Here is a 22,303-nt window from a genome sequence, read left to right as displayed (position 1 = left end):
GACTCCAGGATATTTATTCATTTGCTCAAACTTTTTTCCAATTGCATTCATATTGTCTTTATTAAGTAGTGGCAATCATTACTAACTTATGAAGTAAAACCATAATTTTTGCCCAACTTTTATTTTGAGAAGTCTCAAAACTCTAAAGACTCTCTTGGTGAACATTCACAAGCTCTTAATTCACCAGTTGTTCAAGCATTGTAATACTTGCCCTTTTTCTGTATTCCTAGACAACATATTTTTCCTACTAAATAATATTAGAGTTAGTTGTGAGTGTCACATCACTGAAGTGTATCATTATTAAAAGAAAGAATTCTGTGTAACTTCTCTATTATGATCCAGTGACCTTGGGCAAGGCAATGTTACTGCTGTGTTACGTAGGATGTTATTTGTGTGTTCCTTTTCCTGGTTTTTTTTTTTAACCATTACCTCTAACTTTCCATCTCTTTCAATGTACACTCCAGCCAAGGATCAGTTAGCAGTTGCAACAGCTTCAGTCTCTGTCATTTAGAACAGATCCCTGTTTTCCTTTTCCTTTCTTTTCTTTTCTGCCTCATTTTAAACCTTTGTTTTATTCTTTGAGAATTTCATACATTTTTTTATCATATTCTTCCCTGATCCCAAACTCCTTCCAGATTTTTTCCTCTCCCTATCCACCCAACTTCATGTTCTTTCTCTTTAAAAAAGAAAAGCCAGAGACTGGAGAGATGGCCCAGTGATTTAGAGCACTGTTTGCTCTTCCAGAGGTCCTGATTTCAATTCCAAGCAAGCACATAACCACATGATGGCTCATAACCATCAATAGTGGTATCTTATTCCCTCTTCAGGCATAAAGTCATACATTCACATAGAATACTTATATACATAAAATAAATAAATAAATCTTAATTTTAAAGTGTTGGTCAACCACTCCTGAGTATGGAGTCTGCCCTGGAGTGTGGGGATATACCCAGTGTCACTCCATTGAAGTAAACTGATTTTTCCCTCTCTCTAGAGAATCTAGCTGGTACTCAACTGCAAGCTTCACCTCTGCTGGCTAGCATTCATAGTGGTAGAAGGTGCTACATACACTACTGGAGAAGTAAAGTAGTCATCAGTCTCACCCAGTTACAAACCCTGTGAGTTGTAATAACAACCTGCCTGGTACAATTAGTGGCATGACTACTGTAGGAATAACCAACTACTTTCTGGTGTGATGTAAGGTCCACTCCATGAGATGAAACCCATACCTTAGACTGTTAATGAGGCAAAGAACCTAACATTATATGGGTCATGGGCCCAGGAAAATCCTTCTACTACTATTCTGCTAAATTAACACAGCAATAAAACAATTCCCAATGATACATTGCTATACCCATAGATCAATGTCTTGCTTAACTCACATCAGCGAAGCTTCTTATAGCATATAGTAATTAACACAAATCGTCAACTGGGCAACATGCAGAGAGAGAGAGAGACTTTAGAGTATTCAGCCCTGAAAGAGATGTCTTATCATATCCTCTCCCTGTCAAAGTTCAGACATCTATATGGGAGTGGAAGAGTGGAAGAGCCAGAGGTGGTGGATGATTTTAAGGAAACAGCACTGTCCAGGCACAATAGGGTAGATGCACATATGAACTCATAGAGACTGTGACAGTGACAGTATGCATAAGACTGACACAAGCTCAAGTCAGACAAACCTGCCACCCTCCGCACCCCCTACAAAGGAAGGGCATTGACACAAAGTTCTACCACTAGCCAAGAAGCTATTCTTTCAAACTTGTTAAAACTTATTGTGTATGTGTGAGTGAGTGTGTGTACCACATGTATGGGGGTGACCACTGAGCAGAAAGGGGCTTTAGATCCCCTGGAATTGGAGTTATAGGCAGTTGTGAGCAATCCTAGGTAGGTGCTAGAAACCAAACTTGGGTCCTTTGTAAGATCAGTATGTACTCTTAACCACTGGGCCATATCTCCAAGCCCCCTTTTATACTTTCATGCGTTTATGGCATTGTTCTCTTCCCCCCCCACCCCCTCCCTTTACTCAGCCCTCATCTACTTCCAGTCTTCTCTACTAACATTTTTTAAATAGTGAAGACTAGCCCCAATTTTGATTTATCTGATTGTTCTCTTATGTATAGATATAGACTATATAATTTTGGCTGGAATGCCACCCAGATGATGTCCTCTATAGTAGTCTTCTTATTGCATCAAATTGGGTGCATGAGTCAGATTATTCATTATTAATTATATTTAAACTTGAGTGAGGTGAAATAGGCCATATATCTTTATTGTAAAATTATCCTTTTGCTTTGTAATTAATAAGTAATAATGTATAATCAATAATCTGTCATTAGACTTTGAAACTGTGTGAATAGCCTTTTTTTCTAAGAATTGTATACCCAATATATTTGGAACCATTGGTTTTTAACTGAATCAATTATGGTTATGGTGGTTATTGTTTTTGCTACTTATTAGCTGTTATTCTTCTGTTTAAAAAATCTAATTAGCTATTCAAATTGAACCTATATTGGATTAAACTTACCATTTAATAGACAACAAAAGAATTAGGAAATATTGTATTTTTAAATTCTTAAGTTTATACCTTATGGTTCGGGGCAATATGTAATTCAGGTGGAATTCACAATCATCTCTTCACTAAATTGATAACATTTAATACCAATATTAATTCCTATGGTCCCAGTGTTCACTTTGTCATAGCTAGTTTGGGCAAATCATCTATTTGTGAGCCTATTTCCTATTCTATAAAAGATGTGTCTAGTGTTCATTTTTTAATTTCACACCAACATAATGGTAGTGTGCTCTGTCTCCAGTGAATTTTTTGTATTTTCTCAAGGAAGCATTTATGAGCATGGATACTGCAACCAGGAGTACTTTTGAGCAAACATTGCATTCTTCAATGTGGTACATAATAGTAAAAGCTTGAATATGTTCTGCTGAACAAGGTGATAACAATAACATGAAGGGGAACTCTTATTTCCCAATGTATAAACACAAGTGTGTGCTATAACCCTCAAACTCTCCTCTCCCTAACGCAAGTCCTTGTTTTTGTGCTGCATTGTAACTTTCTATAACTCCTTTGTCCTGCCAAGTGCCTGACAAAAAGTAATGGAAAAGGAGTGCCCTAACCTGCCTTGACCAGCTACACTAGGCTTGCCAAGATTCCCACCCAGTTATTTTCAGCTTCTTATTGAAGTATCTCTTAAAACAAACTCAACTTCACTGTCTGCACCTCTTGGTGTGTTCTGTCACTCTCTGCATGTGTGTGTGTCTCTGTCTCTCTTTCTGTCTCTCTCTCTCTCTCTGGTTTTTTGAAACAGGATCTCACTGTGTAGCCCTGGATGGTCTGGAACTCACTCTTTAGACCAGGCTGGCCTTGAACTCACAGAGATTGAACACATACACCACCATGCAGGCTTACCTCTCTTATAAAATGTTGTAGAGTAACTTCCCTGTTGTTTATTGTGTCTGTGTCTCTTGTAAACCACCTGGAAGAGTGAAAGAGTTTTCCTAAAAGACTATCCCTGTGGATGAAAGAGTTTTCACATCACTGTTTCTTCAGGACAGCAATGATCAGGGACACTGCTCCCATAAGGAAATTAGAAAGATGCACCTCCAATCTGGGGGCCATTATGTAACAGGAAAATTGGCCTTTGTATACATTTGGAACAAATGTAAATAGGAAAAGTAACTTTCTGACTTTGAAATTCCTCCTTCTCATAGTACACATTGGTTCCATAGGCTTTGTAGCTGAGCAGTTTCTAAACAATACAGCCACTCAACTGACGTACCATGGATTATGTGAACTGACTTCAACCGTTCAGGAAGGAGAGCTCTGTGTGTTCTTTCGGAATAACCATTTTAGCACCATGACAAAACACAAGGTAGGATATAGAAACAGATTTTTTTTTACTCCCTATCAAAGGAGCTTGATTTAGAGATGTGTTTTGACCTGCTACAGAATAAGATTGAGCATAATATTCCTTAGCCATCAAGTTGTGAAGGTAATTATTATTAAATACCGCATTAGAATGGGATGAATTAGCAATTGAAATGTTACCTTGATCAGCTTTTATTTTAAACGTAGTCTCAACTTCTTTATCGCAGATTATTGCATTCAAGTGTTTACTTTTCTACTTTCTTGGAGAATTTCACTGGGTAACTCACACTAGCCTTGAATTTGAGATCTTTCTGCCTCAGTCTTTGGAACACTGGAATTATAGGCATGTGCAATCATACCTAGCTAGGTTATTTCTTACTTAGAGGAAGCAAAATACCTGGAGCTAAAACCGGGGTGACTATGAGTGAAGGATTTTATTTTAAGCATTAAAAGATATTAGAAGTTAGAATTAAGATTTGCCTAAACTGGAATGTGTTGGTGCTTGCCTGTGATGAAAGCTACTGAAGAGGCTGAGCAGAAGGATTGCAAGTTCAAGTCCAGCCTGGGTTACATAAGTAGATTCCCCATCCTGAGACATACACAAATTATCTTTATGTCAATGTTGACTTTTGTTAAAATTATCAGTGTGTTTATGGTTTTGCACACACACACACACACACACACTCTTAGGAATCCATCCCTTTTATTCATCTCTTAGATCTGTCTCTTGATTTTACAGGTAACACCTAATCTAGCTCAGGTATTTATCATCAACCTAGACTTCTATGGCAGAATGCTGTTCTTATCATGTTGATAATATAGCACAGATGTTCAATTAGCACCCATCCTAGAGGATAAAACGCAGGTCCCCTCTGCCACAGTTCTCATCCTATATGAGTTTAATGTGTTCTCATTTACTGCCATTCTTATTGATTCATATTATTTGGGAAGCTTTCCTCACCTCTGCTTGCCTATCCCAAAATTACCCATCCTTAAAGAAGCATTCCAATACTAACTTACTGAAAGGTACCCCTTTTCTACTTAAAATAGTGATTCTCAGTCTATCTGGATTGCTTTAAAAAAATAAAAGAAAGAAAGAAAGAGAGAGAGAGAGAGAGAGAGAGAGAGAGAGAGAGAGAGAGAGAGAGAGAAAACAGTGCCCAGAACTTACCACTAATGCAATTGAATCAGAATCTCTAAAGGAGGTGGAATCTGAACACCAGGTTTTGTTTTCTGTTTGGTTTTTGCAATCTCAAGGATTAGACCCAGTGCTTTACAAATGGTAGGCAGGCACCCCACCGCTATGCTGCACACTGTCCTGCATCAGTAGCTCAAGCGCTCCCCAGGTGATTTGAGTGTGAGGCTAAGACTGAGGACTACCGCGGCAACCGTCCTCTGCCTATTGTGGCCACACTGTCCTTATGGAGCTCTTTCTGTTTTGTGTCTTGTTACCAGTTTGTCTCCCATGTGAACGTCTGCTTATTTTCTAAATGAAGGTAGCTTACTGACATCATAAATCATATCTTCATGTTTCCATCCATGCTTTTTTTTATCAATGGGTGACATGGGATAGTATAAAATGATTTGTTTGCTAATGAAATACCCCAAAGCCACAGCTCTTCTATGACTGTCATATTTTTAAAACGTACATTTCGTCTCATTGTTTCATAGCAAGGAGTGTGCAAGATGTAAGATGAGAGTCATTCACATACCTCAAGAATCTAAAGCAAAACGATGTCAGATCCCAGTGGCTGCCCTGTCATCTTGTTTTACCTGTCCTCTGCAGACCTTGGGTCCACTGCTTCATTCACAAAGCTAAGCTAACCCTGACAAGCATAGCCATAGATACAACAGCCAGGGTTCCTGACATTTAAAGACTTTATGTTTGCTGCTAAGATGCTTCTGTCAAGGACACATACCAAAAGTTCTGAGAGCTCTTATCAGGATTTTATCTGGAAAGACTCCCTTGAGAAGGCCACAAACGTGACAGTGGTATAACACTTGCCCAGCATACACAAGACCCTAGATTCAGTCCCCAGAGCACTGCAAAAAAGGAGGAAGGAAGGAAGGAAGGAAGGAAGGAAGGAAGGAAGGAAGGAGGGAGGGAGGGAGGGAGGGAGGGAGGGAGGGAGGGAGAGGGAGGGAGGGAGGGAGGGAGGGAGGGAGGAAGGAAGGAAGGAAGGAAGGAAGGAAGGAAGGAAGGAAGGAAGGAAGGATCTGAAATCTGAGTTGAATCAGTTAACCACAAAAAGAATAACTAAGCAGAAGTAACTAGCAGCATGCGTGCAAAGGCCCTGAAGGTGGTCGTAGCAAAAGAGAATTGTGAAGTGGAAGCTTGGAAGAAAGATTTTTTTTCCTGACTTTTGTATTTTGTTTTTGTTTTTTGACACAGGGTTTCTCTGTGTAGCCCTGCTGTCCTGGAACTTGCTCTGTAGACCAGGCTGTCCTCTAACTCATCCACCTGCCTCTGCCTCCTGAGTGTTGAGATTAAAGGCATGTGCCACACCACCTGGATGAACTGTGTTTTCTTAATGGTCCTGGTATTTCTTTTCATCTTCTTTTGGCCCAAGAGTGAGTTGGAATGAAATAGTCCTTTGGGAAAACAAGGTCTCTGACTGTCTCTGGTGACTCAGAGCTTTCTCTCACTCTTCCCTCCCCTCCCACCCTTCACCTCATATGTGCTAGGTAAGCACTGTACCATACATAGAGCTACATTGCTTCTAAGGTTCTCTGTTCTGTTAAAGCCTTGTTCCCAGCCAGGAAGCCTTTACTGACCAGTTAGGTATCCCCAGTTTTGTGTGGTTGAAGAGGATGTGCCTATGTATAGACCAAGTACGCCTATCTATGTCATAGGAGCTCAGAAAATATGTATGTTCTTCCTTTTTTTCTGCTTCTAAGAGTTTCTATTAAGTTTATTCTGTAGCTTAATACTGCACTAGTGTCATGTGCTCTTATGTCCCTTGTGTGAATGAATTTGCTTTCGACTTTGAGAGTGGATGTGGAATTTAGTTAAGAGACACTCCAAGAGATAAAGAAAGGAGATTATAGTGATTTGGAAAAAGGGTAGTAATGGCTATACAATGTGGAAAGATTCCAGAGTGGGTCAGGAGATTGATCAGCCAAATATCTCCATTGGATCTGAAAAATAAGTGATTTCTGGATCCTCTGTAGATGGTGATAGTGAGGCATGGTGGCTCACACCTTCAATCCTAACACTTGGGAAGCTGAAACGGGTGAACCTCTGTGAGTTCAAGGCCAACCTGATCTACATAGCAAGTTCCAGGCCAGCCAGAGTTACAGAACTCTGTCTCAAAACAAACAAACAAACAAAAGAAATAGATAGATAGATAGATAGATAGATAGATAGATAGATAGATAGATAGATGAGATACAATACAATGTTAAGGGTCTGAGATGTAAGAGATACTTCTGAGGTGACATTCAAAGTGGAAATACTGAGTAAATGCTTTAAACATACAGATAGAACTTTAGGATTTACAAGAAACTACAGTAATTTTGGAAGGGGGTTATAAGGAAAGTGGTGGCCCATGCCTTTAATCCCAGCACTCCGGAGGCAGAGGCAGGTGGGTCTCTGTGAGTTCAAGGCCAGCCTGGTCTACAAGAGCTAGTTCCAGGACTCAAGCTACAGAGAAACCCTGTCTCAAAAAAAAAAAAAAAAAAAAAAGAAAAAAGAAAAAGAAAAAAGAAAGAAAGAAAAGAAAAGGACTCAGAAGAGAGAACCAGAAGAGAGAACCTAGGGTTGAGATTTAATGAATGCCAGCTTTTAAAGGGTCAACTCAAGAAAGAAACATTAGTAAAGACAGCTGAGAAAGAAGAGGGCATGGGGGAAGTTAAGAGAAGAGATAAGAACTCTGAGGGTAGAGTGGAAGGAGGGGACCAGAATGGCAGCAAAAGAATTTGAGTTGCTTAAGAGTGGTTGGAATGGAGAAGGCAGTAGCAGGCACTCCTAGAAATGATTTGCTGAGGGCTAGAGAGATGCTTCAGTTAAGAGCAGTGGCTGTTCTTTCAGAGGATCTGGAACCCAAGTCATGTGATTCTTATACACACACACACACACACACACAAAAGAAATAAATATTAAGAGAAGCATGGATATATATATATATGTATATATATATATATATACATATATATATATATATGAAATCTGCCAAAATAGGAGATATTATTGAATATATAAGGGTAATGGCTCCTACCTGTAGGGGATTTAGGGTTGTAGGTATGGATCCCAAGATTGGCATTTTTCATGTTTTTGTTATATTTTGTCTTATGAGGCAATTTTACTATGTAGGTTTGGCTGGCCTGGAACTCACTGTGTAGATCAGGCTGTTCTTGAACACATAGAGATTAACCTGTCTCCTAAATTCCAGGATGCAAGTATTCCATCACCGTGCTCGGCCTCAGACTATATACATTGCTAGCTCAACCTCAAAATCCAGGACCCAGATGATGTTCCCACCCCGAGTTCCCTTGCACTAATACCATAGTCACAGACCACTGCACCTGCATCTGGCTCTTGGGTTTTTTTTGTGTGTGTGTTTGCTTGTTTGTTATTCATTACTATTGGGGAGTGCACAATGTTGTGTGACCCCTGAGGCACAGACACTTGTCTGCCATGGTGCACATGTGGAGGTAAGGGGACAACTTTAGAAAATCAGTTCTCTCTCTTTCTACCATATGGGTCCCAGGAATCAAATGCAGGTTGTCTTTTACCCCTGAAACAATTCCACTGCCACTCCCATTTTTATTTCCTTCAGTGTTAGAGACTTGACTGTTTGAAAACATTGGCAGACTCATTAGAGAGAGAAAAAGTGAAGATCCCAAAGATGTTAGAAACAAAGCATAAGAAGATGAAGTGTGGGTATCTGTCCCACGCTAGTGAAATCAGCATGTGATTTCACTGTATTATTTGTTTGTTTTGAAACAGGGTCTCCCTATGTAGCCCTGGCCATCTTGGAACTCACTGGTAAACCAGGTTGGCCTTGAACTCACAGAGATTCACCTCTCTCTTTCTCTGTGTCTCTCTTTCTCTCTCCATCCCCCCTTCCCTCCCTCCCTCCTGAGTGCAGGATTAAAGACATGTACCACTACACAGAGAAACCTGTGATTTTAAAAGGGTTCTATCTGTGCATTGTAATGAGGGGAAAATAGGCTATTAGGTTTGCTTTTGCTTACTCTTTTCCTGTTAGAGATTAGAAACGAAAAGCAGTGTTCTGGGTGATACTAAAGTTGGTAAGAAACAAATATGAGGTTTGAGGAGTAGCAGAGTGGTAAAGAAACTTGCTTGGCAGGTTCTACAAAGCCCTGGATTCATTCCCCAGCACTGCTAAATAAATAAATACAATAATAATTTGTTAATTCTTTTTATACTTTGACTAGGAGTGCGGTAGCTTCTTCCCCACAGAATTTTAACATTTAACATTAAGTGAAAATCCATTTAGTTGTTTTAAAGGTGACTGATAAATGAGAAATTTATTTTAAAAGTAAGAAAGGGGAGGAGAAGGGTGAGCAGGAGCAGGGAGTGACTCCACCACAGGCAGAAGTGTGTCCTTCCCTAAGAAGGGGCCGAGGGACAGCATGTTGTTCATTAAATAATAGCAGATTAAATAATACATGTGTAGTTGAGTGGTGGAGCACTCCCACACAAATGGGCTGGAGAGAGTCTCCGTTTAAGAACATGCACTGCTCTCACAGAGGACCGGACACACTTCTGGCCCCGTGGGGCACTGCACTTGTGCACCAGCCCACACACAAACACATAGTTTGGGGCTTTTTGTTGTTGTTTAAAGGAGCAAAATGGTACACAGAAAGGGATAGGATGGTTTGGGTTAGATCGGTCCTATCATCTTAATTTTTTAAGTAAATAAAACCAGACAATGTAAAATTTTTTTGCATATGCTTTCTGGTTGTATCTTTCTATTTTGTGAAATGAGATTGTAAGCCCCAGAGCTGTTTGTCAGTTAGCATGCCAGAAGGTTCCTCCTGTTCCATTGTGATGTGTTGACTACCAGCTCCAGGCAAAACCAGATGAATTTGAGCAAAGAAGCTATCTGCTTGGGCTCTTTATTGGATTGCACAGATACAGGTAGAATAATTACTGTACTTCAGACATATTACTTTAAAAACATTCCTTAAATATAATGTTGGCTAGTTTAGGAAAATTTAACAAGTTTCCATTTGTTGTTTCTGATTAAGGGTCAACTGTATTTGTTGGTAACAGACCAGGGGTTTCTTACTGAAGACAAAGTTGTCTGGGAAAGCCTGCACAATGTAGATGGTGATGGGAATTTTTGTGACTCAGAATTCCATCTTCGACCTCCTTCAGATCCTGAGACTGTGTACAAAGGTCAACAAGACCAAATCGATCAGGTAAAATTGTTTTTCCCCACCACCCATCACATTGTCTAAGTGCATATTTTCTTTCTCTTCTTTTTTCTTTTTCTCTCCCCCCGCCCCACCCTTTTTGAGATAGGGTCTCACTATACAGCTCTGACTTGTCTGGAGCTCCCTATGTAGACCATGCTCCCTTGAACTCAGAGATCTGCCTGCCTCTGCTTCCCAAATGCTGAGACTAAAGACTTGTGCAACCATGCCTAGCTAAAGTGCATATTCTTCATTGAGGCAAGGTAATGTGTACAGCTGCTTGGGAGACGACTAGGGGATGTCACTGAGCTCACAAGTTGGAACCAGCCTGGGCAACACAGCAAGATCCGATGTCAACAAGAAAAAGCAAATTCTTTTCAAGTGTCAGTTTGTTTATCTAAAACTTTTGATTCATACATTAATTTGTTGTTTGTTTTTCGAGACCGGGTTTCTCTGTGTAACCCTGGCTGACCTGGAACTCACTGTATAGAACAGGCTGGCCTCAAACTCACAGAGACTGGCCTGCCTCTGCCTCTGAGTGCTAGGATTAAAGGCGTATGCCACCACTGCCAGACTATTTATCCATTAATTTACCTGTGAGTTCTCCTCACATTTCCTAAATAGGAAAGTGATAATTCTATAAATTCTCTATGAACGTCAATTATACACTATGATTCAGAAGGTGGATTGTGTTGAAGGGTCATAGTGAGGACTTTGAATTTCATTCTAATTACAGTAGAACAATTATGTTGAGGATTAAATGTGGAAACTGCATGAACCATTTTATTGTATTTATTTACTTAGTTTGTGAGTGAGTATGTGTACCACAGTGCACCTGGAAGTCAAAGGACAGTGTGCAGATCTGTCCTTTCCTACCAACCATGGGTACTAGGAATTGAACTCCAGTCATCAGGCTTGGCAGTAGCAGCTGACACACAGACACACACAGTGAGGAGATCTCTCTCTCCTCTCTCTCCTCTCTCTCTCTCTCTCTCTCTCTCTCTCTCTCTCTCTCTCTCTCTCTCTCTCTTCTCCATGTTGTCCTGGCTGTCCTTGATCTATAGACCAGGCTGGCCTCGAACTCAGAGATTCACCTGCCTCTGCCTCCAAGTGCTGGGACTAAAGGTGTGCACTACCACCACCCAGTGAGAGAGAATAAGTAAATAAATGTAAAAAATAATTAGGTATAACTTTGACCAAAATGAACTTCTCATAGGAGGTAATCTAGGTATGTAGCTAGAAGATATAAGTACCCAGTAATTGAATTTGACAATATCTACTTTGGCTTTAAAAATCATCTTTTGGGGCTAGGAAAATAGCTCAGTTTATAAAGTGCCTGCTGCCCACACATAGGACCTGAGTTCAATCCCCAGCACCCATGTAAAAAGCTGGAAATGGTCACATACACTTGTAACCTCAGTGCTGGGAGGCAGAGAAAAGATGATCCCTGGGACTCACAGGCCAGTCATGAAAACCTGAGTTCAAATTCCCAACATCCATGTAAAAAGTTAAGTATGGCAACGTATTCCTGTAACCCCAGCATGAGGGATGGAAACAAGTGTCTCCTGAGAGCTGATTGACTACCTGGCAACTTCTAATTCACCAAGACATCCTGTCTCAAGACAGTTAATACAGAGAGTAACACAGACTGTTTCAATGCAGAAAGATAACCAGTGTCCTGCTCTGACCACCAAAGGTGTGCACACATGCACATACTTGTACTACCCCCACCCCTTACACACACACAGAAAGAGAAAAAACATGGATGACACTTGATGTTGTCCTGGCTTCCACTCACAGGCAACTTTGAGGTGAGCCAGGTCTATATAGCAAGGGTCTTCCTCAAAAATGAGTAACTAAGGACTGGAGAGATGGTTCAGTTCATTCAGGCTACTCTTCCAGAAGACCCAGGTTTAATTCCCAGCAACCATATGAAGGCTCACATCTGTCTGTAACTCTGGTTCCAGGAGCTCTGGCACCCTCACACAGGCATACATGCAGGAAAAAAAATGAGTAACTAAATAATGTAAAATAAAAAACCAAATCATTCTTTGAGCTGAATATGGTATATAGCTGTAGTTCCAGCCCTCAGGATACCCAGGCGCAAAGATCTGAAAGACCAGCCCAAGATACTTCATAAGACCTGGTCAGAGCAGAACAAAGCAGTCTGGGGGGAAGGAGGAGAGAATTGAGCAAATAATCTTATGAAGTTCTTAAACTATTTAAAAACAAATGCTAAATGGAAAATAAAAAGCTTAAAATAGTTTTAGAGGGTGGGAGATATGTTTGAATTTTTATGTGAATGTGGAACATACTAGATGGCTATAAATACTCCACAGTTACATCTGGTACAGTGATTTCAGCTCTCACATTTCTGGTTTTCTGTCTTTTCTGCATGTTCCTTGCTCACGTGTTTCTTTTGAAAACAGGAATTTTTTTCAATAGCTTTCTTATATGACTTATTGTGTCTAGAAAAGATTTCAAACTAAATGCTAAAACTGTGTAGAACAGTGATAATAATGAAGGAAATCTGTAGCTCTACAAAGAAGTCCTTAGAAATAGAGCTTTAAAGGCCTATGTTGTAAAAGTCACTCTCAGACTCATCAGTGGTGTCTGTTCCTGGGTCACATCTCAAAGCTGAAGCGGCTGTGATTGATCTCCTCAGGACTACCTTATGGCACTGTCACTGCAGCAAGAACAGCAGAGCCAAGAGATCAACTGGGAGCAAATCCCAGAAGGAATCAGTGACCTGGAGTTGGCGAAGAAACTCCAAGAGGAGGAGGACAGACGGGCCTCTCAGTACTACCAGGAGCAGGAGCAAGCGCAGGCGGCTGTGGCTGCTGCCACCACTTCCACACAGGTCCAGGTAAAACTGTAGCTCTGTGAATCTCAAACATGACAGTCACTTTAGCAGTAAAAGAATTTCTGCTTGAAAAAAAATTTCTGCTTGGCAGAAACAGTTGTAAGTCAGCTCTGGCTTTTCAACTGTGTTAGCATGTCAGCACCCAAGGGTTTGAGGCTTTTTTGTTTTTGCTTTTTTTTAAGATTTATTTTATTTTTTGTTTTTCAAAAAAGGATTTTTCTGTGTAGCCTGGAACTCACAGAAATCTGCCTGCTTCTGCCTCCCAAGTGCTGGGATTAAAGGCATGTGCCACTACTACATGGCTTAGATTTATTTTATGCATATGAGTGTTTTTCTTACATGTATATCTGTGCATCATGTGTGTGCCTGGTGCCTGTGGAAGTCAGAAGAAGACATGGGATCCCCTGGGACTAGAGTTATAGATGGTGGTGAGCCACCATGTGGGTGCTTGGAATCAAACCCAGGTCCTCTGCAAGAACAAGTCTTCACTGTCGAGTCAGCTCTCCAGCTCTCTCTGCAGCATGTTTCACATTGTCCTAAGGGTTTTACCATCCTAACATATTTCTGATTTCATGAAGACTTTTTTTCAGAGGTTCTGATAAGATAAGAGGATCTCAAGGGTTTGTTGGCCACCAACTTAGCTCCAGATTCTGTGAGAGAACATCTCTCAAGGAAATAAGATTGAGATTGACAGAGGACACCAGATGAACACCTCAGACCGCACACTCATACCCTACACACACACACACACACACACACACACGTAGCTTAAATTCTAACTGCTATTAATAATAAAAACCCAGAGTCAGATATAGGTGTTAATGCCAAAGATCAGAGAAGCAGAGCTGCCAGACACTAGAGAGACCTTTTACCTCTACTGAATCCTCCAACTGAAGGGGTGATCCTGTCTCTATGAATCCTCAGACTGCATCTGAGCTCCTGTCTCCTCCCACTTTATAGTCCTCTTTCCGCCTGACTATATCCTATAGTGATATATTATTTGTATTTTAATAAATGAAGCTTGCCTGAAGATCAGAGAGCAAAGCAGCCATACAGGCCAGGGAGTGGTGGCACACACCTTTAATCCCAGCACTAGGGATTAATCTTGGGGGTGTAATGACAGAAGCAGGATCTCTTGAGTTCAAGGCCACCTGGGCTACACAAGATTGAATCTGTCTAAAATAGAAACAAAGCTCTCACAAAGATGCTCACCGCATTTGGGATCACATACCTTTAATCCCAGCGCTAGGGAAGTAGAGACAGGAGCGATATAAAGGAGTGTGGAGTCTTCAGGATTCATGGAGCTCGTATCTCACCCATTTTCAGCGTGAGGTGGAGATAAGAGAAAGTGGCTGGCTGCTTTGCTTTTCTGTCTCCATGTTGAACCCCAATATCTGTCTCTGAGTTTTTATTATTTGTGCTACAATATCCCTTTCTGTCTCCACCTCCCTAGTGCTAGGATTAAAGGCATGCCACTCCCAGGTACTGGAATTAAAGATGTGACCCACCACCACCAGTTGTTTCTCTTTTAGACTGGATCAATTTGGTGTAGCCCAGGGTGGCCTTGAACTCACAGAGATTTGTCTGCCTCTGTCTCTTAATGCTGGGATTAAAAGTGTGTGCCACCACTGCTTGGTACTATGGCTAACTAGTGGCTTAGCTCTACTCTGATCTTCAGGCAAGCTTTTTGTTAGATTACAAGCAAATTATCACTACACACACACACACACACACACACACACACACACACACAGACATTCTCTCTTTTTCCCTCTCTTTCATTAAAATACATGTAAAACTTCTGCTTCTAAATCAAGCACTAGCTATCCAAACTTAGCAGGTTTATTTTATTTATTATTTTATTTCAATTAAATTCTCTGCTCTCATAGCACACACTTATTTTACTCTCTCAGTAATCAAGATTCCTGTTTTTTGCTTTAAGATTTGTTTGTTATGGTATACAATAAAGTCATGAAGAAATATTAGTTTTCCAAAATTGTCAGTTTAACATAAATATTTCTCTTTTGAGGGGGTGGGATGAGACAGGGTTTCACTGTGTAGCTCTGGCTCTTCTAGAACTTGCTGTTAGACCAGGCTGACTTTGAACTCACAGAGATCTGCCTGCTTTTGCCTCCAGAGTGCTGGGATTAAAGGCATGTGCCACCACTGCGCATTACATAAATATTTCTTCTACTAGAAGCTTAAATAGGTTAGATAATTATAGATATGGAATAATAAGTACATAAATAATTACACATTATTTGTCAGTTATTTTGTATATTAATTGCTTCTCTCACACCTGACAGAAGCAACTTAGAGGAGATTTGTTGAGATTTGCAGGAAAGGGTACAGCTCATCATGATGAGGAAGGTATGGTTGGACAGTGTTCAGTTGATGAAGGTGGAAGTTGGTGGCACAGCATTTCCCATCCTTTCCATTAGGAAGCAGCCACAGAAGCAGACAGGAAGACATGCCCTGCCACTTGCCTCACATCTACTCTTATGTGGACCGCTAGGCCTTCTTCCTTAAGATACTCAAAACTTCTCACAACAGGCCGGCAACAGGGACCCAGGCATCTGCCATTCAAACCTTAACACCTGTAAACAGGCATCTGTATCTGTGAGGATGCCTTTTGCTGTGTGGCTCTAGCTAGCTCTGATTCTGTTCTGGTGTGTTTCTCCTACAGCAGGGCCAGCCAGCACAAGCCTCTCCATCAAGTGTAAAACAGCCTGGAAATAGTGAACGGAAACGCAAAGAACCTCGGGAAAAAGACAAAGAGAAAGAAAAGGAAAAAAATAGTTGTGTGATATTATAGGAAGTGCTGGCATCTGTGGGAACCAACTATGCAGATGACGGAAAGGAAGACCCAGTACCTACCGTCTGTGCCTGATCTCTCAATGGATTTTGTTCTTGTTTTCCAGGGGAAGGTTGTTACTTTGTTACAATCAACTTTTTTAAGTTACACAATATACTCTTTATGAGCTGGAGTTTTGTTACAAAGTGGAACTGTTGTATGTTGTCACTTGTAGCCAAATAAGTATATCACTCCTATTTTATGTTTAGTGATATGACAACTCTAATCAGTTTGTAAGCTAATGTGTTCTGTCTGACAATGGATGGAGATCACCAGAGTGAGTCCTATCCTTCTCAAGAAGTAATTATCAGCACAGCTATTTCTGAAACATTTATGCTAAATTATGTTCTAATCCATAAGAAATGAGGAGTTTAATATAGGGAGAGGAAAAAAAGCAGGAATAAATGACCCTTCATTGTACACTGAACTGGCTCAGCCCTTGAACAGCTTTACCTTTCTTTAGTAATGTACATTTTAGATATTATCTTGAGAACTGATAATGAAGCTTGGATCCAATTTAGATAGAAAAATATTTTTTATTTTCCAATAGCAAAAAAAACCCACAAAAATTATATGACACTAATACATATAACCTATCCAAATCAGATACTGACTTTGTAGTATTGTGAGATTCTGAGGAATTTTAACCCTTTAGGTAACCGGAATGGTGGTTTGTTTGTTAGGCATGTGGTGAGTGAGGAGACCACACTCATGTTTTAGCCTTGTAAATAGGATGGCAGAGAAGAGCAGAGTTCACTGTCTACCTTTTTTCTAGAATTACCTTGAACCTTAAATTTTAAACCATGTTTATTGCTAGAAAATTAAGCATAGTTATTTAAACCAATAAAAAGCACATTTCAGAAGGAGAGTTAATCTCTTGACTCTAATTAAAAGATACTAATAAAATTCTGAACATAGCAGGAATCTGAAGGAATTTATGTAAAAGCAGCCAGATTTTTTAACTTATGAGAACCAAATAAACCTAAGACATCTTATATCATTTATAGGATTCTGAAAGAATATTTACTCAGCTTTGTGATGAGGCAGCACATATTGTAATTTCTAGATCAAGTTTGAAAACTATCCTTAACAGTCCTTTTTATATACTTTGTATTTAAAGTTTGTTTCAGTCACTTTTAAAGACTATTGCTGGTGCAGGTAGCTGTATGATTTGCCCTAAGCCTCAGTAAACTTGTTTATTCAGGAGCATCACAAATTGAACGTCCAGTTAGAGAATATTTCTTGTGGTCTGGAGACAACGAAAGATTACAAAAAAAGTAGTCTAGAGTTTCTTAAGACTATTGTCATCAACACTCTCCATGATCCCAAACCAACTGTAGAATGGATCTGTATGTAAAAAGTAGAGTTTTATTTATGAAAAGTATTATTCTAAGGGGAAAAATTCAGGGCTATGCTGTATCCTTTATACTCTTCTATATTACACATCTATTTATGTTCTTTGTTATTCAGACTTCCTATGCTAGCATGGGAACCAATCAGAGAACCTGCCGGGCTATAAAATTTGTGTATAAAATACTTGGTAAGTCTCTTGATTCTAACCTAGAGTGAGTAGGAATTGTCAAAGACCAGAGCCCTATGGGTGGGCTGACTCAGCATAAACACATGGCTAGCAGCACTCTGATACTTAGAGGAGAAAACTCAATCCTCAGGGTTTGCTTTTCCCAGAACCGTCTATTAATTTAGAAAACAATAACCTTGAGTAATTCTAAAAAGTATACTTGAGGCATATTTTTCCATAATTACATACAATATCTATTTATTGCCCTTAAAATCTATATATATATAGAAATTATGTTATTTTTATTATCTTAATTTGTTCCAAAGATAATACTGCCATACTGCATTCCCTCTAGAAGAGAAAAAGAAACAAAACAAACACAACTCACTCAAAACCAGCATCGCTATCAGATAAGTAGGTGTCAGTGTACACTCATGACAAGCAATGAGTTGTGTTTATTAATCCAATCTTAATGTCAGATTTCCAAGTCGGGCTTGGTTACATTCCTGGAATTGTTTGATATGACAAGAGTCATAATATTTGTTTTGATTACTGTGGGAGAAATTAAATGTTTGACTCTTAAAACAAATTTGTGAGATGCTTTCCTGCCCTCAAAGGCTGTCAAGGACCTAAACTGTAGTGTGCTTGTTTCCTATGCTTTACTCAATGGTAGCAAGTGATATTCAGGCATATTGTTGCTTATTTGGGTACAAAGGACTTTGAATATGGTATTTTGAGGGATTTTTCCCCCTCACAATACTTTGTAATACTTGAAATTGTTATATATATATCTTGCTAACAGACGTTAGAATTTAAACATTTTGGAGCTTAATGTTTCTAGACTAAATTTCAGGCACATTTGACCGATGTGCCCACTCAGCATGAGAACTGGCAGGAGGCAGGTGGAAGAGCAGATATGGTCCCTGGCTTTTCTCTTGCTTTCAAAGCAGAGTCTTAAAGTTAGTAGGTCAGTCTTCATTAGTGTGCACTTCTTGATGAGTAACCCTGCTGTATTAACAGTGCTATGACTTGTACTAGTTTATCAACAACGCGGAGCATGTTCTGTTTCTGAAGTAGGTTTCCATGACCTTTGCTTGGGTCTAAAAGCAAAACTTCCTATCAAATCAAAGTCATCATTTTAAAAATATGCACATACACACCAGGTTTAGGAGGGTCACCCAGTGGTAGAACACTTGCCTGGAATGCTCAAGGCCCTGGGTTCAGTCCCCAGAACATGTGTTCATTGACACACTGAGAAGTATGGTGTAAAGCAGTTAACATGGCATTGGCTTTAGGCCCAGCCAGTGTTCATGGGTAGAATAACTTCCTCCATGTTTTAAGGTCAGGCTAGGGTTTGAGCAAGACAGAGGCTTAAGTTTGGGATTAGGTGATCTTGTTTTTATTGCCTCACTTTTTTTCAGTTTGTTTTGAATTCTTCCCCATGCTCCTTACAGCAAGCAGAGAGAAGCTGACTACACTCACGTTGGCCATTCTGTACTCACACAACAGCCACACCACATTTGTTTCCTGTGAATCATAAACGCAGTGCAGACCTTGAGGACCAGAGGGCAGCTGTGAGAAAAAGGGATGACTCATGGTCACTGTCTGTGCTGGCATGTGAACAGCTATCTGTAAAATCCTAGCAAATCAAGGCAAGAAGTTTTAGAACTGTCCTCAGTCTTGCTTAAACTTTTGAACATGGTCTTGCTGTGTAGCCAGCTGACCTGGAATCAACTGTTGTAGCCCTGGCTACCTTCAAACCCAGAATCCTCCTGCCTCAGCTTCTCACTGCCGTGATTACAGGCATGTGCCATCATACCCAGTTTGTTTAAACTTTCATAAAGCTACAGCAAACGGGTTGCATTTTGCTTACCTTTCCTATTCACTGTACCAGTTACTATTTTTCTTACGAAAGCTTACAGGTTTGCACATATCACTGTCATAGGCATAGAATTTAAATTGAAAAATTAATGTTTGACAGAATAAGGCAAAGACATTAAAGGTAATTATTCATATTTTAAGGGATTAGACATGTGAAATCCTGGATCATTTATGTTTGAAGCCTTTGTCTGGGCATGGTAATAAACACCTGTCACCCCACCTTTGGGGAAGCTGAAGCAGGAGGATCCTGAGTTCAAGGCGAGCCTGGGCAAGTAGTAAGACCCTGTCTCCAAACACAAACCTGATTTTGTCTTGTTTTGGTAATCATTGTGTGCCTCAGTTTCCTCTGTGTGCAAGGTGCGCCTGTTCTGCCACTCCCCATGCTTGCTTCTCCTGAGCACCAAGAATTACTGAGATCATCACAGACATTGCACAGCCTCTGTTCTTGAATGTGCAGACTTTATGATGACTTAAATCAGTTTTTTAAATGTCATTAGCATGTAGAATTATTTCAAATGTGGCATTATGGCTTTCAAAAATATATTTTGTTTTGCTTTTAAATGTGGTAGACTAGTAACAAGACCAGGAGTATTTGGCATATAAAATGCACTTTACAGACCTGTTCTCCTGGTATTTTTTACAGATTAAGTGCTTAGAGCCTCTTGGTCTTTCCCTCCAGAGTAAAGTAGTATCAGGAACTGGCCGGTCTCTCCGCTGGTGTCAGTATAGACTACTTATTTGTGGCTTGGTGTGAAAATGGACCCTGATAGTGTGCAAGTCAGCTCCTTTATTTCAGTGAGAAATCATAAAGGAACGATTGAATCTGAGAGTTCTGTTCTCTGATAATTTAGTGTCTTTTGTTGCTAATGCAAAAGTTATAAAGAATTGAGTTCACTTTTCTCAGATAATAGTTGAGAATAACTTTTAAAATTAAAAGCTCCCTGAAGGGAATAAATACAGAGAAGGTAAAACAGGAGGATACCTTGCAGAATGCTGGAAAACTTACTTTGAAAATCTAAAATTTAATTCGTGCATGTCTTTACTTAATCCTGGTATTTCTGCTATTAGGAAATAGAGCTTAACAAATTGATAAATGCATATATTTTTTTACATGTAGGATTCTAGTTTCTTCTGAACTCAAGAAAACTAAACTCAACAAACAGGGTAAATATCTTCAACTCTTGCCTCAAATTCAATGTTCCTTTGTCCTGACAAAGGTTAGTTATATTTGTCTAGCAAGCTGGTATCTTTAGGGCATGACGCCCTCCCATTAACTAGTTGAAATACGATGGCGAAGATAGGAAACCCAACCTTTGTCCCATAGTGAATTTAAAAGAGCAAATGCCCCATCCCAGAAAGTGCCCACTGTATCTAGCATGAATTTTAAAGATGTCACCTTTTAAATGTTCAGTTCTGCACTGTCGCACCTGGAGAGGCAAGGTGGCCCTGTAATTAGAGGATGCACAGTGCGGAGTCCTGCAGGCAGTCCTAGCACCTTTGCCTTCAGTAGTCATTTTATAGCTTAATGCAGAAAGTCGGGGAGCTGAAATGCCTGTTATAAATCCTGAGTCACAACATCCTAACAGAAATCCCCTATAAAGCAGCTGTAACTCAGATTGGTGTTTAATCTTTAAAATGATATCTGGTTTGTCAGAATGTGTGTGCTGTTCTTTCCCACCCATTATTTGCATCAGATAACCACTGTAAGGATTCAGTGTCCCTTCACGTTTCAAGTTTGGTTTTAGTGAAGCTTTGCTGTAGTAGTTTTTGTTGACCTATTTTCCTCAATAAAATGACAACTATTGTCACAGATCCACATAGGACCAGGTAATAGAAGACTGCTAAATGACAGAAGGGATAATTTCCCAGCACATGTGATTCGTTTCCCTTGATATGGGCTGCATATGTAGGCTGAAACATGGAATTGGGAGAGCAAAAGGGTAAACGGAATGATAGCGGAAACTGTCATTTTGAACAGCAGTAAGGAAAAGAACAGGTTTTCTCCCCCGACCTGAGTGTGGAGCTATGTGCTGGCTGAAATGGGCTGTGGGAACTGTCTGTCCCAGCATCTTTTCTACTTCCAGCAAGTCACTCTTCTGCTTTAAATGCAAGTGAAGAATAAAGACACAGAGACTGGGATATATATGTTCATTGAAAAGAGACACCTAAAATGCGCCTACTCATCACAGGGCTAAACTGATTTCTGTGAAATAAATTTGTTTTAAATGCTAATTATGCTAAGAACACCTCTAAAAATTATGTCTTAAATTTCAAGTTTCACTTCTGGAAACTACTCCTGAAAGACATTGAACGCAGGTGGGAAAGTATAAAATGTTCTGACAATGATTCAGTATTATTGTTTAATCTCAAATTCGTTGTTATACAAAGTGTAGTGTCATCATTGGGTTAAAACGTTGGATGTTTTTGTTAATATACTTAAAACTGTAACCAGTGAATAACATTGTAGTATTTTTTATTATAGATTATATTTTATTTCAATAAACTTTGATATTTAGACCGAACATTCTGTGTGTCAGCTCATCACATTAAGCTGCTGTCCATGTGGCTGGTCACATTTACCTGAGACTCACTTAGATTAGTGTTTGACACAATAGACAGTTAATAATCAACTCTAAACTGCAAACCTTGAGTCTGGTGAGCAAGAGTCACCATCTCACACAGCTCTCTTATGAGAGGAGTTAGTTCAGGAAAAACTGAAAGGGATCATTTCCTCCTGCCACCGTGGGTCAGGCTGCCAGGCTACTGCTACATGTACCTCTACCCACAGAGCCATATCATTTTGTTTTCTAAGTGATTTTCAGAGCTATTTATGCTACAGCTCAAAATTAGTATCCAACTTGAATGGTCAAAAACTCTATTGTGGACACTCAGGGTAGTTCACACTTGTAATCCCAGCACTTA

At 39.8% G+C, this 22,303-nt stretch overlaps 1 protein-coding gene across 2 annotated transcripts in view; it reads left to right on the top strand.

Annotated features, from left to right (window-relative positions):
* The window catches only part of Mindy2 (MINDY lysine 48 deubiquitinase 2), a 78,234-nt gene extending 56,331 nt beyond the window's left edge, over window positions 1-21,903 (top strand). For both annotated transcript variants that reach the window (XM_038324330.2, XM_042054805.1), the window contains exons 6-9: window positions 3,742-3,884; window positions 10,097-10,270; window positions 12,930-13,130; window positions 15,814-21,903. In XM_038324330.2, the coding sequence (XP_038180258.1) occupies window positions 3,742-3,884; window positions 10,097-10,270; window positions 12,930-13,130; window positions 15,814-15,942 (647 nt within the window). In that variant the 3' untranslated portion in view covers window positions 15,943-21,903. The remainder of the gene's footprint in view (window positions 1-3,741; window positions 3,885-10,096; window positions 10,271-12,929; window positions 13,131-15,813) is intronic.
* Window positions 21,904-22,303: the final 400 nt, after the last annotated feature.

The sequence above is a fragment of the Arvicola amphibius genome, chromosome 3, assembly GCF_903992535.2.
Source record: "Arvicola amphibius chromosome 3, mArvAmp1.2, whole genome shotgun sequence".
NCBI classification, from domain to species: Eukaryota; Metazoa; Chordata; class Mammalia; order Rodentia; family Cricetidae; genus Arvicola; species Arvicola amphibius.
Note: the sequence above shows the minus strand (reverse complement) of the source record. Positions and strands in the feature narration are given on the sequence as shown.